The 19,174-nt window shown below is 44.3% G+C and overlaps 1 protein-coding gene across 1 annotated transcript in view; it reads left to right on the top strand.

The window, feature by feature from the left end:
• AGBL4 (AGBL carboxypeptidase 4) overlaps positions 1-19,174 on the top strand; it is a gene marked incomplete at both ends in the record, with an annotated part of 953,795 nt that overhangs the window by 672,854 nt on the left and 261,767 nt on the right. Inside the window, one exon of the mRNA XM_079777856.1 lies at positions 13,401-13,440. Coding sequence (XP_079633982.1) covers positions 13,401-13,440 — 40 coding nt within the window. The remainder of the gene's footprint in view (positions 1-13,400; positions 13,441-19,174) is intronic.

The raw sequence follows: 19,174 nt of genomic DNA, 5'->3' as shown, positions 1-19,174 counted from the left end.
CTTAATGCTGGACAGATAAATGTGAAAAATCAGTTCTCAGTGTAGGAAATACAATAAGTGAACCAGATAATGAAAAAAAAAAAATTAAAACCCACTGGATCACCTTAAAAAAAAGACAATTAAAATAATGGTCAGATACCATATGATAACTATTACATTAATTAAAAAAATATTTTAAAAGTTATAATCCCCCATGCTGGCAAGGCTACAGTAAAATCTTTATTTCACACACTGTTCATGGGAGTATAAATTGGAATGATCCCACTAGAAAGCAATTTGGCAATATGTATCATGAGTAATAAAAAGGTACATACTTTCTGACCCAGTAATTCCACTCTTGGGTATTCATCCCAGAGAAATAATCTAATCCAAATGAAGGACAAAATTGTATTCAGGAAGATGTTTATTGTAATGTCATTTATAATAACAAAATAATAATTGCCCAAATGTCCTGTATTTAAGTAAACTATGTACTTTCACTAAATGGAACATTATGAACTCATTAAAATAATGTTTACAATGATGATGCAATACTATTGAAAACTTCTTACAATATAATGTAACCTAGAAATAACAATGCAGAAAGTAGCAAAGCCATATTCATGCCATTGCTACATCTTTGTTCATATATATAATTATTAGGTTTGCATGACAAACATTCATACCTAGAACTAGAAAACATCATGGAAGAAATTAGAACGGCTGTGAAGATGCTGAGCTTTTTTGTGTGTTTTTCCTCTTTATTTTAAATTATTTAATACTATGGAAAGAGTATTTTTAAGGACAGGGCTTCATGGTCATGGACTCAGTTTAATAGTAAATCTCAGCTCCATCACTTACTTGCTGTGTGACTTGCGGCAATTTACTTAACCTCTGTGAGCATCTGTTTCCTCATCTCTAAAATGGGGTTAAATACCTGCAAGATGAAAGTGTTGTGAAGATAAAATGAATAAATACAAATAAAGCATATGTTGCAGAGTAGATGTTCAATTAAAGTTTTTAACATCTTAACTCTTTTCTAGAGAGGATTTACCAGTTTTGTATATGTGTGTGTATATGTAAATTGAAATAAATTAAAAATAGGTTAGGAAAGTTAGTTTAGGGAAAATAAGGGCCGTTCAGTAAATGTTGCTTTCCCTCACCTTCCCAATTCTTGTCTGTTAGAAGTCGAATGGGATATAAGAATATTCTGGCTGCATTGTTTAGAAATCAGAGATGAATGGTTTGTTTTTCAAAAGCAAAAGAAAGGGGAAAAAGAGACATCTCCCCCACCCCACTCGAAACACACACACACTCGCACACGTCCCTCTCAGAAGACTTCAAGATGTGTCCCTGGAGTTCCAAGAAAATAACATTTTGGTCTCTTTTTTTGTGGTGAACACATTTGCTTTCCCCACGTAACAAAAGGTATCATTTTACTTTTAATTATGGGTTGTTATTATGCATTGCTTTTATTTGGCAAAGATGTTTGTTTCAGGAAAATTAATTTAGACAGTTCCATTTTTCAAGCAACAATACCTTCTGTCCCAGGCTTACAAAGAACAATTAGATCTGGATTCTTTCCCCACCATCAAGCTGGCAACTTTTTTATGGAAAGTCATGGAGAGCCTATCAAACGCGGAAAGTAGACTTCCATGGCCTGGCACTTTTACTTCCTGCCGTATATATAACTCTGACATTGTGCGGAGGCATTACACTCGCTGGGCAGGAACACAGATTAATGTTGCCTCACTTTCAGTGCCGGAGTTTTATTCTGAATGTCACGATATTTTCCACAGGAACTCCACAGTTTCGTGCAGTTCAGCAAACATGACTGAGGGCCTGCTCCGTGCCAAGTGCGGTGGCGGGAGCTGGAGACACCTGATTCACACAGCCTCCTTGCCCACAGAGCTTACAGTGGGTAACTCACAGATCACTGCAACCCACATGATAACATCAGTGGCCAAGGGTAGCACAAGGTGCTGAGGGGCCATAAGGAGGCGCCTAACCCAGCCTGGGAGAGGAGAGGCTTTGGGGAGGGGGGAAGGGGGATGGTGTAAGGGAGAAGCCGTATATAAAGAAACGGGAAGAAAAGCTTCCCAACCAAGGAATCTTGGAATTAAAAATAAAAGTGTTAACAGACTATGTGCCATTTACCCAGAGGTTATATGCCAACCACTAAGCTACTAGTAAATGCTTTACCAGTAGGTGGGTTACTAAACACATTTCATAGCATTTAACTGACTTGCCCGTGGTCGTTTAACCAGTATGTGGTGGAGACGGGTTCAGAGAAGGTGAATTATTGGCTCATACGGCAAGTGAGTGGGAAAGCTGGGGCCAGGACACACAGCTTCTGGCTTCCACGTGTTTCTGATCCATTATTCCACTCAGTTCTTGCCGCAGTTTTGTGAGTAGCTGCTGTGAACTCTGCACACTTGCTGAATCTGAGGAATGGGGGAGGGGAGAGAGGCAGGGAGACTTTATTGAGCACTTACTTGAGTATGATGTGATGGGATCTTTTCAGAGATGAGAACCTCCAAATTCTCCCAACTCAGTAGGTACCTGGGTACTCTCAAAAAATCTGAAAACTTCACTGTTTTATTGAGATTTGTATATTATCTTTTTAAAAGGTGTGGATTTATTATTATCTCATAATACAGGAATGTTTGTGGTAACGTAAAAATTCTGAGTGAAATGATATTCCTGTTTAAAGTCTCTTTCATCCCCATTTTAGAAATGTGGACGTGAGGGAGGTTAAGAATGTGTCCAGGAGCATTACCCACGGTGGTGTGCAAGCCAGGATCGGTGCTCATTGTCTGTCCTTGGCTCTCGTCCTTGGCACAGACCCGTGGCTTCTCATTCTGGCCCAGTGATCTCATGACCCCACATTTCATCTCTGTGCTCCATACGCCTTATCCACGAGCCGCATGGGAGTCAGGTCTGCTGGTTCCAAACACAGCTCTGCTGTTCGACACAGCGTGTCCCGGCCAGCTCCTATCTCCCGCCAGGCCTCAGCATACCCTTCCCCAGGACCCTGAGAGGAGATTCCCCTCAGACCTCAGCTCAGGAAAGGCTGGGATTCCCTGAGGCAAGTGTTTTTGTTTGTGTGTTATTGTTTTTTCTCTGAGGACCCTGGGTCTCATGTAACTGAGTTGTCCTCTGTGCTTAGATTGCTAAAAGCTGAGAGCCAGCGTTGTGCCCCACCTCTAGCAAGTGAGCAGAGTACCTTAGGGTATTCATGGTGAGTGATGGCCTTACACCTCGAATCATCTAATTCCCCCTATTCCTATTTTTCTTTTTCTCCTTGTCTTTAGTTACATGGTTTTTATTTTGTTGCATTCTTTTATTGTAAGCTCCTTCAAATTCCTTTTTGGACTTAGTGTTATATGTAAAATAATCAAATGTTTAGATAAACAAACAGAAAGCAATGTTTCAGGGAGACGCCCTGACAGTCTTAAGAAGCAAATGTCAAGCACAAATGGACCCATTAGCTCCCGGAGACAGAGGGCAGCCGGGCCTCATGGCCAACGCAGGTCCCTGTCCTTCTATTCTGCCTTACAAGTTGGCCCCACTTTCTCAGGGAAAAGTAAAATAGTACCCATCCTTGAGGAGCCATTTCAATGACCATCTCTTAAAGGAAGTCTTCCTGGTAACTCCTCAGTTAAAACCAGTTGAGTCAAATAAGCAACAAGACATTGGAACTCTGAACAAATTCCTGGCTAAATTCTTCCCCTCCCTTCACTCACCACCCTACTCCCTTGCTTTTTTAAACATTTTTTTCCTAGGAATCTCTGTGTTGTTGGTTTTTTTTTTTTTGGTTTTTTTTAATGTTTAAAGACTTTCTATTGATTTTTTAGAGAGGAAGAGAGAGGGAGAAAGAGAGAGAAAAATGGATGTGAGAGTGCAACATCAATCATATGCCCCCTACCAGGGATGGAGCCTGCAAGCAGGGCATGTGCCCCGCCCCGACTGGGAATCAAACCAACTTTCAGTGCATGGGACAATGCCCAACCAACCAAGCCACACCAGCCATGGTTAGGCATCTATGTTTCCTAGGCACTAGATAGAGACATAAACGCCTTCTTTCCACTCTAATTCAAGGAGGCACGTGGGCAAACATTGCAGAACAATGTGGCAAGTGACTCTGAGTAGCTCCCTTCCCTCTGGACTCGGCTCACTTTTCTTTGAAGTAAAGTTGTTGGGCTAGATCAGTGGTCGGCAAACTGCGGCTCGCGAGCCACATGCGATTCGCAAGCTGCGGTTTGCCACTCTGTTGACTAATGAGTTTGCCGACCACTGGGCTGGATGATGTCTAGGAGGCTATAGGATGGCCTCACTCACTGGGGCTGGCTTTTGGTGACGTTAAGAATGAAGAATAATCACAGTTTTAAAGTATAAATTGAAGGCCTAAAAGACATGCCTTTAAACTCTATAGTTTGATTCTATAAAAGAAGCGTTGTGACTTAATCAAACATATTAAACAAGAGAATTGATCATCATGTCCTTTGCACTCATGACAAGCCAAAACATCACATTTGCAACAAACTTCTTGCTGCCCTTTTGGAGATCAGGGAGAGGGAGAGTACAGAGAAGTGAAAAATATTCAGCTCCCGACCTTGGGGCGGGGGGAGGCAGAGTTAGGGGGCAGTACATGGAGAGAGGAGAGGTACGGGTGGGGAGAAAAGAAAGGCTAATATGCCCACACCTAAGTATAGTGTGGGATATGATTAAGTCACTTAGATGGTGGATGGAGACCATCTGTCAGACACCTATGGGTTCTCTCCAGCCTCGAGCTGCACATCACTTAGATGCCATGTCCGTTCTTGAAAGTCCCCGCATGGCTGGCATCACTGGGGCGGAGGGTGAGGAAGCAGCAGTCTGTCCTGGCAGGCAGTCTTCCCTTGTGACTAACAGCCTCCCCTGCTGTTCTTTGATGCACCCACAAGTCTTTTCTCCAGAGCTGGGGGAGGGCCCGACCCCCAGCACGAGCCCCCCATCTGCTGGGGTTTCATGGCGTGTCATTTCTCTCCAGTAGGAGTGAGGGTTGCAGCTATTTACCAGCCCTCTAAAAACCTGAGCTAACCTTCCATATGCAGCCTGTGGGCACAGAGTTAGGCAGAGTCCACCCAGCCAGCGGAGCTTAGACTATAATGGGAATGGCACTAATCAAACATAAACACAGGTAAACATAGCGTTTCAAACTGTGGGCACCGCGAGGGAAACGTGGGGAAGGTCACCCTGAAATTGTAGCTCCTGCTGCTGCCGGGTGTGCAGAGGCTGTGCCAACCGGGCCGTGTCACCAGCCGGCTCCCACTGCAGCCTGGGTCGCTCCCTCACGGCTCCCCACTCGCTGCTCACAGCTAACTGAGCACAGGCTTCCGCCCCAAAGCGTGGGCTTCAGTCTAGTGTTTTCCACTTAGCAGCTGTGACCTTGGGCAAGTAGCCTGACCTCTTGGCCCTGAGCTTCAACTGTAAAAAGGGGTAGCAAGGCCCGCCTCCAAAGGTTGTAGGATTGGCTCACGGGAGGTGCTCAGCGAATGGCAGCTGCTGTGGCCACTGCTGCTGTCCACCCTGCTTCCAGGATGCGCTTGCGGTTCCCAAGGCTCCTCCATCTCCACTTGCCCTGCTTTCGGGCCGGCTGCCAGGGATGAGCTGAGTGCTCCTGTAAGTGACCAGGGAGAAAGCCACTTGCCGGCCCGGCTTTGCCAGGAACAGGAAGCTACAGGAGGAGGAGCTTCCCAGGGAAACACGTTGACACAATCTCACATGTGCAGCCCCAGTTTTTGTCTGTCCCCTCCCCGCAATCGGCTTCCCATAGAATTGAATCCCTATTTCACCCTCGAGTGATGTTCACTCTCTCCCTGCATAAAAGGCTAATACATTTTCTGTTATCCAGGTGGGAGTAGGTACCCAACAGGGAGGCTGAGCCTCAGCCGCTGCTCAGGTTCCCCTAGAAGGTGGTGGAGTTGGGAGTGCTTAGGGGTGGCATCCAGGCATTAGCCGGTGGGCCAGATGATGCCTGAGGGGTATTTTGAACTCTGGTCATAGTCCCTTCACCCACATTTTTCTTGGGAGCATGTACCATAGCTTAAACTGATTAGTGTAGTGCGATGATTTGCTTGCTGTGTGTCTTCTCCACTTCCCTTTAGCTACATCTCTGAAGACAGGGCTGTGTCTTTCCCTGCCCTCAGCAGCGTGCCAGGTGCCGAGTAGATGCTCCACTGATACTCGCTGAATTACAAAGAAATAAGCGAGGAGTCAGAGAGGGGAAGCACAGTGCTGGCTGTGGTTGCACAGCAGTTGTTTGGCATGAGGAGAAGGGGCCATGTTGAGGGTGGGCGGCAGGTCAGTGAGCATAAGGTGGTGCGCTTTACCATCTGCACACAGAGGCCCTGTCCCGTTTCAGTGGGGCGTGGGCATGAGCTCAGTGCCTTGAGACGGTGCTTTCCAAATGTGCATGCTCCCTGCTCCCGTCCTCACAGAAGTGACAGCTGTCCCTGCTTCTCCCCACTGCTCCCCGCTGCCAGGAGAGGGTCCGTCTTCTGCACGTGGCACTGACTGACGTGTCAGGCCACCTTAACTGGCAAAAGTTTGGTTCTGAAAATAAAGGTAGCTTGTTTATTCTCTAAATACGAGGTTATTTTAATCTATACAAACTGCTTTTTAAAATAGCGCATAAAACTCGTGGAATATCACACCCTCCTGGAATATCAAGCTAAGAATTCGAGTCTTTATCAGAAAGGCAATGGGGATCAGTCAATTATTCTAAAGAAAGAAGCGAATTTAATTTTAGAATGATCACGCCTGCAGCCAGTGAGGAGGCTAGGTGGGAGTGGGAGATCAGAAGTAGTGAGTTCAGAGGGGGCCAGCACCACCTGAAATATTTTCTAAGGAACCAGCTATGCTTGGGGTAGGGCAGGGCACGAGACCCCTAGATGTGGAGAGAATGAGAATGGCTGGGGGAGGGGGAGGAACTGCAGGAACAGTAAGGGGCTGAGCCCCTGTGACCCCTGTTCCGGAGGGTGCTGGTCCTCAGGCTTCCGCAGGGACAGGAGAAGGCACAGAGATGACGGGTGCTCCTGTTTAAATTGTCTCCACTCTGTGCCATGAAAGGCTGACTTCTCCCCAAATAGCGATCCTGCATGAAGCGCAGAAAGCAAAACAGAACACGTAATCAGTGACTATTCTCTTCCACCACGCAGAACCCAACACATCAAACAGCCCTGAAGCTCCCAGAACACCACGTCTCCTTCTTATTCTGAGCAGTAATTGCGATGCAGTTCGTGACCAAAATGAAAAGTCCATTTTTAACCATAGCCTCCTAATTACCCTCCGCATGAAGAAGGCCAAAGCCAAATTCTCTGTGGCCCAATCCTTAGGTCCCCAAGGCAGAAACAGAAAGGGTTTTATGAAAAATTATGGTGTGTGTGTGTGTGTGTGTGTGTGTGTGGTGTGTGTGTGTGGTGGGAGGGGGGATATACTAAAGACCTCTTCCTATGACCAGTTCAGTCCAGCTGTCACCTTGGTAACAGGTGATAAGCAGATCTTCATTGAACACCACATATTGATCAGGCCCCGGGCCAGTCCTTGAGGAAGCAGTGATGGCACAGCCTCTGCCCTCAGGGAGCTCACAAAGCCAGAGGAGAGGGTGGGGAGTAAACAGGCCAGGGAACTGCAATGCGATGCTGCTCTGATGGGATGGTCAGGGGATAAGGACAAGATCCAGCCCAGCCCTGGCAGACCAAGAAAGACTTTACGGAAGAGGTGGCATGTGAGTTGATAACTGAATAACAAATAGGTGAAGTAGGTGGTGGCAGCAATGTTGTACTCAGAAGAGGGAACAGAGTGTGTGTGCAAAGGCCTGGAGGTGAGAGCACAGCAACGTGGGAACAGGAAATGGATCGGCATGGCTAGAGCTTGGAGTCAGAGAAGAGGAGATAGGAGGCGGTCGCGGAGGTCCTGAAAGTAGCGAAGATTCAGACTTGGTTCTGTAGAAGCCCTGAAGAGTTTTTAGATGTGCAGTCTAGAAATCTCACTCCAGCTGTGATGTGGATGAACTGGAGGAGGCAGGAGTAGAAACAGGGAGACCAGTTAAGATGCTGCTGTAAAATGCTAGATGCCAGGTGGTGAGAAGCCCAAAGTCTCAGCCGGAGGCAGGGTGGAGCTGAAGCCTGCACTCAGAAATCCCAGCTCTCAACCAGTGTGCTCCCACTTTGTCTGTTGACCCCTGTTCAGAACAGTTCTTACCCTTTCTCTCAGCTTCTCTTTCCTGTTAGGCTCCTGGAGTTGGTCTGTGCTCCTCTTATGGATGGAGTACCTAATTGCCAGGTAGCCTAGGTAACCTGCCTACGATGACACAGCTCAGAGATGACAGAATCAGGAGTCACCCCTTCATCTTTCTGATTTTGAGTATGGAGCTCTTTCTACAAAATGCTTTCTATAACTGCAGTCAGAGGGATTCATGGATGAAGAAGAGTATCTTCTAGGGAAGAGATTTTCCCAGATTCACATGCCTTTGTTTACATCACTAGGCTGCAGTAGCTGGGCCTTTCAAACTGCCTCCTTGTGATGAAAGAGCCGAATGGTACCCTACTGATGTCTTGCTGATTAATGCCACTTCCTTGAAAAAAGGGACTAGAAACAAAATCACAGCAGTGAGAGCAAACATATCAGTTATGACAGTAAATAAATGTGACTTACACCCTTATACTTCAAAACAAAGACATGGCCTGGGACAAAAAATCAACACAAAAACATAAGGTTGTCTAAGATTAAAACATACTTCATTTTTTATATATAACTATGATCCGATTAAATATACACAAGCAAGAAAGATGACAAGAAAATACACCAAAATGCTAACTATGGTTCTCTTTTAGTAGTGGGATTTCATTAATTTTTACTTTCTAACTTTTCTAAAAATTTGGAAAATGACAAAAATAAGCATATTTGTTTTCATAATTATAAAATGTTTAAAGATAGGTTATTTAACTTAGGACAACAATAATAGTTTTCATTGAGAATAAATTGAACCCATAAAAAATCTGGAATTCGTGGATGAGGTTTCTAATTGGCTCACCTTTCAGTACTTTTATTCTTGGGCCAGAGGTCGGTGACATTATATTAATGAAAGAGCTTCCACTGGATGCATGGGGGAAGATGAAAGACTCTTGGAGCAAGGATGCTGGCAGATAGTTCCTCAAGCATCCACTGTAGATGCTCTGGCCTTCCCAGCTGGCATCAAATTAAGAGATTGCTCCTGTTGGCCTTGGAACGCCCAACCCTCTATGGTCTGTATGGAGTCACAAGGGAACATTCATCCTATGGTGCTCAAGCACCGAAAGGGGTTTCTTCATAATGTCCATGGGGCGCCACTCCTACCAGGGAAGGCTGGGTGCAGGGCTCATACACAGCCAGGAGGTCCCACCAACGCCTAACTGGCCCACCCTGGCATACCCACCCTCCTCCAAGAGTCCATGAAATACCACATTGGCACACGTGGACACATTTCTGTCTAGGTGTGGAGTTCCTTCACTTGAGGAGGAATGCCCCACTCCTCAAAACACATACCACGTGTACACATGCTACAACACATGTAAAGGCCCTGCCTTCCTTATACTGTAGCTTTTGGTCACCTAGTGGTTCACCTGCTCAGCTCTCATTCCCCCCAGGCCCTGTCAGCCGCCGAACCTCCTAGATCACCGACTTGGTCTCCTCCATCTTACATTGCATATTTTACCTCTAGGCAGTTTGATACTGTATCTCCATATAAAAGACCCTTATCTCTCAGTTGGTAGCTAATTATAACAATTTGGTAATAATTTACATCTAATATGCATCCTCTATATAAAGCTGATTGTACATTATTGATAAAATTCCACAAATCATGTGCCCTATTTTTACAAATGTCATAGAGTTTCCATTGGCAATCCCAAATGATCATACTAGGTAGACTAGTAGTGAAAATTTTCCCATTCATTTTATTCCTTTCATTTTTTAAGAACTTTAAAGGAATTACTTGGATATCCCAGTTTTTTAGGTAAAAATTGTTACTCAGTGTTTCTCGAACATGCACTTTTTCTTCTGTATATATAGCATGCAGATTTTGCAATTCCATCTACTTAACTAATAAGAGCTACAGGTTAAAACAATAGCCTACACTTATCTGCTTGAGCCACTAGGTGGTGCACACATATATCAGGGAACTATAGGTTAAACGGGCTTGTGACTAGACCTAATTCATCACCACAGGACAAGTGGCACAGACAGGAGGAGGAGCTATGGGAGTCAAGAAGAGACAGCCATCCTGTGGATGGAGGGAGTCAAAGAAGAAGGCCTCCCAGAGGAGGTAGATAGGCAGCACTGCCAGCTCCAGAGACGATGAGAGCAAAATCGTAAAGGCAAGACCCCCAAAGGCCCAGCAAAAGTCCTGGCGAGGAAGGAGCATGCTTACTTTCCATGCTCATTAATTCCTGCCTAACAGGAGTAGTCTAGTCATTTGATTTAGAAATCAAACATTTCTCCAGGCCTTTGTGCTGGCACGGGAGACATTCAGATGAAAGGACATAGTCTTGTCTTTGAGTAAGAACCTTGTGAGAAACAGAAGGAAGCAGTCAATTAAGATAGAGCATGCTATAAAAGGTATGTTTTAAAAGATGCTTTGGAAGAACAAAGCGAAATACTCGTTCTGCTCTGAGGAAGGGAGAAAAGAGGGTTCGGTTTGGTGTGCAGAGACGGCCTCCTGGAGGTCTTGAGAAGTAAGAGGGACCTCCACATAGATTGTGAGAGATTAAGCTGGGCTGGGAGCCAGCCTGAGCAAAGGCTTGGGGGTTTGAGAGGATAAAGTGGATTTCAGGAATGGCTTAGTTGAGTTTAAGTAAATGTTTACTGAGGGCTCTCCTATGGACTGTAAAATAGATGTTCCAGAGCCTTAAGATGCCCCTCGACTAGTGAGGAAGACACGTATGAAAATTGCAACGTAAAAGAAAGCTTAAAATGTGGCCCCTTTTAAAGTCGGACTGTTCTCTGAGCCCCTCATGTCCTGGCTACAGGGATTCTCAGGGAATCTCTGCACCAGAAGAGGGAGCCCACAAGCACAGTGTCTGGTTGCCTTTGACTGGAGTCAGGGAAGGTATCCCAGTCTCCCTCGCTCATCTCAGAGTTTGAGGCCAGAGGCATAGAGTAAGCTATCCAAAGCCACACAGAGGTATGTCCAAGTATGTCTGCCTCCTGTCAGGTGTTCTTCCATTTTCCCCTGCTGGACCCTGGACACAGAGTCACCCTTCAGATATAGCTCTTAATTAGGAAATAGACACTTTTCAGATAAATAGATCTTCATTGCCAACAACAGTCATAAAGTCAAGCTGTGGAAAAATAGAAGGACACGTTGTGTGCTTTCCACGTGCATGAGGAAAGTGCCCGGCCACACAGCTGGCCTCGGCAAAGGCAGCTTGTACTGCTGGCCTAATTCTGTTTGGGGAGGAAGCAATCTGGCTCTGGCGTTCCTTCTAGCCCATGGGTGTGTTTATTTCAGCATGAAGATATATGCTCACAATGTGGGCCAATGGCACCTTGGAATTGCTTTGTTTGCTTGGAAATGTCAACTGGAAGGAGTTATAAGCTGGCAGGAAACAGGGATGTGCAATTGAGAAGGCCACGCAAGGACACAGACCTGCGTTTAGGCTGAGGAGAAGTTACAGAAGCAGGGGTGGAGTGGTCTTGAAGAAGTTCTGAGTAGGACAGGTCAAGGTTAAATGGAGGAGGAGGGTGACCACAGAGCGAGGAGATTGGAGGCCAGGTCTTGTGAAGAAAGGACAAAGGAATTGGGAATAATTAGCCTGCAGAGAAGAAACACAGGTCTTCTTCATCTGTCCAAACTGTTGTCATGGGATGAGGCAGCTGGAAAGTAATGATGTTATAAGAAAGCAGGTTTCAACTCAGCTTAGAGTAGAGCTACCTGACTGATAAGTAGTGAGTTCCCCATCAAGAAAAGGGATGAAACAGAAGCAGTTTGTACAACTACTGGGGCCATTATGGAGGGGATTGCTGTCCTGATAACAGGTCAGATTCAATGACCTTTGAGTTCTAAGCCTCCATAATTCTATGAAAATGGAAGAGGTAGCTTATATAAACCAAGGGTCCCTTATATAAACCATATAGTAATAACAGCATCAATATTAAATATGTCTTTTTTTTGAGCACCTATGAAATGCCTGGCATCATCATAGTCATTTATGTGCATTGTCATATTTTGGTCTTTCAAGCCAGGATTAGACTGACTGAATTCTAATTCTGGCCCTGCCATTTAATGAAGATGTGGTCTTGGACAGATCATTTCTCCTCTCTGAACCTCATGTCCCTCCTCTGTACATTACCAATTCTGTAGGATTGCTAAGAGTATAAAAGGAAATGACATAGCAAAGTGTCTGGTTCTGTGCCTGGCTTATAGTTGGGACTCATAAACTGCAGCTTATGCAGAATTCCAGGATGCCATTCTTGGAGAGAGATGAGATAAAGAGGGAAATGCAGGTAAGGTGAAATAAGGCCAAGAATCCATTAGGTGAAATACCAGGTAATCAGAAGAAGCTTTTGCAGTGGGTAGCCTCTGGCAATGGTTCTCGAAGTGAAGCTTTCTTGGGCCCCTTTTAAGAAAAAAAAAAATGCAGATTTTTAGTACTATTTATGTAAATTCAAATGTAGAAAAAAGAACGAGGTCAACTGGGACTTAAGTCTTTAAGAGAGTTACTCACCATTGCCCCACGCCCGACCACAATACCCACTTTTCCATCCTCAGGTTCCTATGACATCCAATCCAGAACAGTTTCCCCACAAGTTTGCTGTGATAGGGGCAACCCTACCGAAATGTTAATCACCTCAACCCTTGGGGTACCCCCAGCTAGTTGCCTCCAAACATATGTAGTCCCATCCAACTGGCTTAGTGTGCCCAACAAATATTACTTTCTTTGAATGTTGTGTGGTACCAAGACATGAGGATTCATTTAGAGAAGGAATAGTTTGATCATCAATCATTGGAATGGTCATAGCATTGCTGAGCAAATTCCAGAAGTAAAGCAGCCCAGGAATATCTTGGTTAGAAAGGCATATCAGGAGACTGACAGTGATGTAAGGACCCAAGACAAAGAAAATCTCCAGGATGTCAGCCACTTACCCAGCGTAGCAGGTGTGAGCACAGGCAAATGAGCCCGTGGCTTTTCCCTAAGCACAATACAGGTTTGACCGCAAGACCTCAAAGACCCACTTAGCTCTGACCATCCAAGGACAAGCAGAAAGCCTCCCGTTCCCTTTGTCTCTGCAGAATCATGAGTGAGCACCAATTTATCTCAATGTACCCTGTTGACCTGCTAAGCACAAGTCGGCCTCTGGCTCAAATCAGTGCTCTCACAGTGTGTTTTCTTTTGCAGCAACAGCGGCAGCTTGATCTCCTAACAATAACCAGCCCCGGTGAGTAGATGTGGCCATTGTGCTTTGGCTTTTCCCGTATCTCCCAGAGTGATGTCCGATTGTCTATCCAAATGCAGCTCCTGCCTGCCTCCTCTGTTTCCCCGAGTGGACAGCAAAATTCTTTCGTGCCGTGAACACCCCTTCTCCTCCACCCTCTGTCCCACAGGCTGCGCCTCTTCTCCCTCCCAGCTCTTGCTGCCTCCTCTTGACTCTGCTGATGGCCGGGCTAATGCTCGGATGTGGCTGCATATTCCAGGGTCAGGTTCTCAAATCACTCGATGAACTCAAGTGTCAAGGAAGTGTCCTGGCCTCCTGAGAAATAAGTTTTGAAGTCATGGGGACTGGGGATGTGCCTAGTAGGTGGCATGGGATGGAAGGAGGATGGCTCATGAAGAAGGATTACTCTGGGGAAGTGACCAGCTTTGGTCTGTGCTGAGGGTCAGGATGACTCTCTTCTCACACCTTCATAAGGAAAGGTCGAGTTCTCCAATAAAGCTGTGGCCATGGCATTGAAAGGCTCTTTCTTTCCCCTAAGCCTGGCATGTAGCCTAGAGAGAGATGGAGCTATTTTGTTTTGCCAGAAAGGGATTTTAGTTTAGTTTGAGAGGCAACTGGCCAACAAGAGATGCTGTTCTCTCTTGGGATCCAAGGAGGTGATAGTGCCAGCAGGGTGAAGGAGCATTCAAGAGCAGCTGTGGTGATTCATCTTCATTCATTGGTGATAGTCAAATTATTTAACAGCCTGGTGACCCCCTGCTGTGTTAGGCTTTACACTTGGTTTACTGGTCTTTGGGGAAATGGGGTCCTGAGAGAGGGGCTGGTGTTGCAGAGTGGTTGGTTGTATGGCAGGGTCAGCGGGCTCTGGGTGGCTTATTACCAATAAATATGGAGATATGTCAGTATTTTAGTAACCAGTAGGTCTGTTCCATGGCATCCCTGCCTTCCATCAAGCCTGTTATGCTGTATCCTAGGGCCAGTTGGCTCTCTTCCAAGGAGACTGAGAAAGTGCCGTCTGCAGGCTCTGTCCCAGCACGAAGGCTCTTCTTCCTTTGGTCTCTGTAACTGACATCTAAGACGGTGACAGCAAATGTAAGCTGGGTCCACCCAGTTCAGGGACCTTGCTGTATTTCCACCAGAGAGAGCTTTTTGAACTTGGGACTTTAGAACAAAGATAAATGCGTTTGAATAATGTTTAATCTATCCATAGAATGAGCTATGTTTAACATCTGTACTAGTATGATTACATAGATAGAAATTGGAAATCATAAGCTAATGTAACTAGAGTGGCTCAGTCAATAGTGTGACCTACCAGTTTCTCCCACTGAGCTGCTGGTGAGGGACTACCTTTGTTCCATCCTGTTTGGTTCTCTCTGTCTCGTCCTACTCCACATGTGCCGACCCAGGTCACCTGCTTTCACCTTCTAGTCTTATTAAGCCACACCCTGTTATGGTGCCAACATATGAACTGTAGAGGGTTGTGGCCCTCTCTGCAGTTGCTTTACAAGAAAAGTTTCAGGCCCTGTTAACTGCATTTCTTTTGCGCTAGCTCCAGCTCTTCCCAGCTGCTAGTGCACAGATTCAAGCAATAGCATGACTCCCAGTGCACTGCTCTCGGGCAGCTATGGACTTACAAAACGCTAAGTGCTACTGATTTAGAACAGTCTATAATTTTCTCCACTTTTAGATGAGAAAAGACGTGTGTCATGGCACACTGGTCTACTGCAAGTAGGCTAGACGTGTGTGATGTGGGATATACACCTGGACACATTGCTCCACTCAGCTCTCTTAGGCACCAGTAGGACCTGAGGCAGCGGGAGCCCCAGAGTGGCAGGTAGGCTTACTCCAGCATGCCAGACAAATAGGATCTGTGTGCACCATGACTCGGAAAGGTTAGGAAGCGTCTTGTATTATCTGGACAACTCTAGTCCATGCGAGAAGCACCTTCCTCTGTTGTTATTAGCTGTCTCTGTTAAAGTCATCCCCTGTTCCCCCCGCCAGAAGCCGCAGCAGCCAGCACTGGGCCTCCTACCTCTGGGGCTGCAGTGGGAGGTCCTGGCTTGTCTGCACTCCTCCTAGTCCCTCCTCAACACAGAACTGCAGTCTGATGCTGCCATTCCTCATAGTCCGAGTCCTTGAAATTGCTGGTGGGGAATTTGGAAGCCTTATAAATCTATGTTATCTTCTTTATACTCTTATTTTCTCTATTGTGAATAATCTCATACATACAGAAAAGAGTAGAGAGATAATGAACAGCCATTTACTGCCCCTCTCCCCCAACACCTTGGCTTTATCATATCAACATTGTGCCTTTTATGCCAATGGGTCTCCTATTTTTTAAAATGTGTAGATCTGGTTGAGACTTTTCTCTATGAATACCTGACCCCATCTCTCTCCCTCACCCTATAGGTAACCACTGTAATGAGTTCAGTGTTTCTTCACACTTATGTATCCAATTATATAATTGATGTTCTTTTACAGATTCCTACAAATGGTGTCACATTTTAAAGTTATTCTGTGAATTTTCCTCTACTCTTTATTATATTATAGAGACTCATTCATATAGATACATATAGTTTTGCTTGATTCATTTTAACTGCTATATGGTATTCTATAAAGGATTAGATCACAATTTACTTATCATTTTATTGATCATAATTTGAATATTTCCAGTTATGTTGCAAGTGCAAGCAATGCTATTAAGCATTTTTGTGCATCTCCATTTGTGCATAAGTATGAGAATTTCTCTAGGTCATATAGCTAGGAGAGGAATTACTGAGTTTATGCATTTTCAAACCTATCTATATTATAAAAGGCCTGTGGCCGTAATGCCATAACGCCTTAACAACCAACGACCGACTCACCAAGAGGTGCATCGATGGGTCTCGCGGTATGGCAGGTCAGGGTCCCAAGGCAGCACGATGGAGTCTGGGGTCCCACCCCCACGGTGGTGCGGTGGGTCTGGGGTCTCGGTATCATGCGATTTCACGCGCTGGGCCTCTAGTATATATATAAAAGCCTAAGTGACCAAATGACCGAACTAACAGTCGACCAGTTGCTATGATGCGCACTGACCACCAGGGGGCAGATGTTCAACACAGGAGCTTCCCCCTGGTGGTCAGTGCACTCCCACAGCCAACCTCCCGCAGCCCCTGGCTGGCCACCCCCCTCTCTAACCTCCCCCGTCATTGGCCCAAATCGCCAGCCAGGCTGAGAGACCCCACCTATGCACTAATTCGTGCACCGGGCCTCTAGTTTACTACATAAAGGCCAACTGTTTTCTAAAATAGTTCAACAAAGTTACACTTCCAACAGCAAAGTATTAGAGTTTCCGTTTCCCTGACTCCCAAACATGGGATTGTGGGACTTATACATTTTTACTAGTCATCATAAAAAATGTGAAATGATACCCCATTGTTTTTATAATATGTGTTTTCCTGATCACTGGTGGGGTTGAGTATCTTTTCATACATTTATTGACCATGTTGGTTTATTCTTCTGTGAAATGACTTTTCATAATTTTTATTGTTTCTTTAGTTTTTATTTATTTTTAGTTCCTTATTATTCTCACAACAATACTATTTTGTCATTTATATGCATTGCCAATATCCTCTCCCAGACTGTGCCTTGTAGTTTTCACTTGATTTATGATACAGTTTGATATATGGAAGGTTTTTAATTTAATATAGCAAAATGTATCAATCTCTTGCTTTATGAGCCTGCTTTTGTGGCTTATTTAAGAAATACTTCCCTCCCTGGAAACATGTATTCTCCTGTATTTACTTCTAAGAACTGTCAAGTTTTGTGCCATAATGAGTCACCTGAGCACTTTTATTTAGTCTCTATTATTCCATTGGATATGGGAGAAAGCTAGCTTTCAGCTGCTACTGCCTGATACTACATCCAGATCTTAGCAAGCTAGTGGCCTCAGGATCATTCATCCTTTCACACTTCTGTGCAATTACTAGTAGCTTCATGCAGATATCTCTCTCACAATGGAGCCCAACTATATATTTCATTTCTTTTTATATATTATTCAATATTACTAATTGATGGAAATGAATCAACTTATTGAAGCAAGAACTTATATAGCCATTTGACCCAGAAGTCCAGCTATAAGTTTCTTTCTTACTTTTTGGAAATGTTATTCTCTTTATAACCTAATCAAGGAAGAGGGGCAGTATGAGGAAGTATTATTTTCTGTCCAAGTAAAAGCCTAACCACCAGACTGAGAAGAGAAACTGTTATTTTCTGCACATTTATATACATATATATGTAATTTTCAAAATAAAATTAGAATGATACTATATAAACTCGGTTTTTTGGAATATAGTGTGAACATTTTTCAATGTCATCAATATTCTTTAAGAGCAAATTTTTTTATTGTTGACAGTATTACAGATGTCTTCCATTTCCCCTCCCCCTTTGCCCCTCTACAACCAGCCCCTACCCACCCTATCCCCAGGTCTTTACCCACCCCATTGCCATGTCCCTGGGCTATGTATATAAACATAAATTCTTTGGTTTATCTCTCCTCCTACCCCACCCCCACATGGAGGTATGTCAGTCTGTTCTATGCCTCCATGCTATGAACATAGAGGTACATATATTCTTTGTGACACCAGCAGTGATTTAATGTTCCTTTTTCTCCACATCCTCACCAGCACTTGTTGTTTGTTGTTTATTGATGATAGCCATTCTGACAGGTGTGAGGTGATATCTCATTGTGGTTTTAATTTTGCATTTCTCTGATGATTAGTGACTTTGAGCATTTTTTTCATGTTTCTTGGCCATTTGTATGTTCTTTTTGGAGATGTGTCTATTCAGATCCTCTGTCCATTTTTAATTGGATTGTTTGTCTTCCTTCTGTTGAGTTGTATGAGTACTTTATAGATTTTGGAGATTAACTCCTTATCAGATGTATCATTGGCAAATATGTTCTCCCATGCATTGGGTTCCCCTTTCATTTTTATGGTGATGTCTTTTGCTGTGCAGAAGCTTTTTAATTTTATGTAGTCCCATTGTTTATGGTTGTTTTTTTTGTTTGTTTCTCTTGCCCTAGGACAGTGGTCAGCAAACTGCGGCTCATGAGCCACATGCGGCTCACGAGCTGCGGTTTGCCACTCTGTTGACTAATGAGATTGCTGACCACTGTCATATACTACCCTTTACCTCTTTGCACACAATATGCCACAATTGCCTAATCCTCACAGCTTCCAACTACACGGTAACATTTAGTCTAGTCCAGTGGTCGGCAAAGTCATTAGTCAACAGAGCGGCAAAAGGCAGCTCGCGAGCTGCCGTTTGCCGACCACTGCCCTAGGAGATGTATCGGCAAAAATTCTGCCACCTATGATGTCTGATATTTTGCTGCCTATGTTTTCTTTTAGGATTCTCATTGTTTCATCACTTACATTTAAGTCTTTTATCCATTTTGAGTTTATTCTTGTGTATGATGTAAGTTGATGCTCTAGTTTCATCTTTTCCATGTGTCTGTCCAGTTTTCCCAACATCATTTGTTGAAGAGACTGTCTGTATTCCATTGTATGTTCTAAAAGGGAATTTTATGTAGCCAAAAAGCATTCTGTTATATTTTAATCCCCCTGTTGTATAGTAAATCATCCCCAATTATTTAATTATAAATAATACCACAAAGAACATTTTAATAAAAAGGTTTTTGTGTGCATCTCTAATTATTTGTTTGGGAAAAAATTCTAGAATGAGAATTACTAACAAA

Source organism: Cnephaeus nilssonii, assembly GCF_951640355.1.
Source record: "Cnephaeus nilssonii genome assembly, chromosome: 7".
Lineage (NCBI taxonomy): Eukaryota > Metazoa > Chordata > Mammalia > Chiroptera > Vespertilionidae > Cnephaeus > Cnephaeus nilssonii.
Note: the sequence above shows the minus strand (reverse complement) of the source record. Positions and strands in the feature narration are given on the sequence as shown.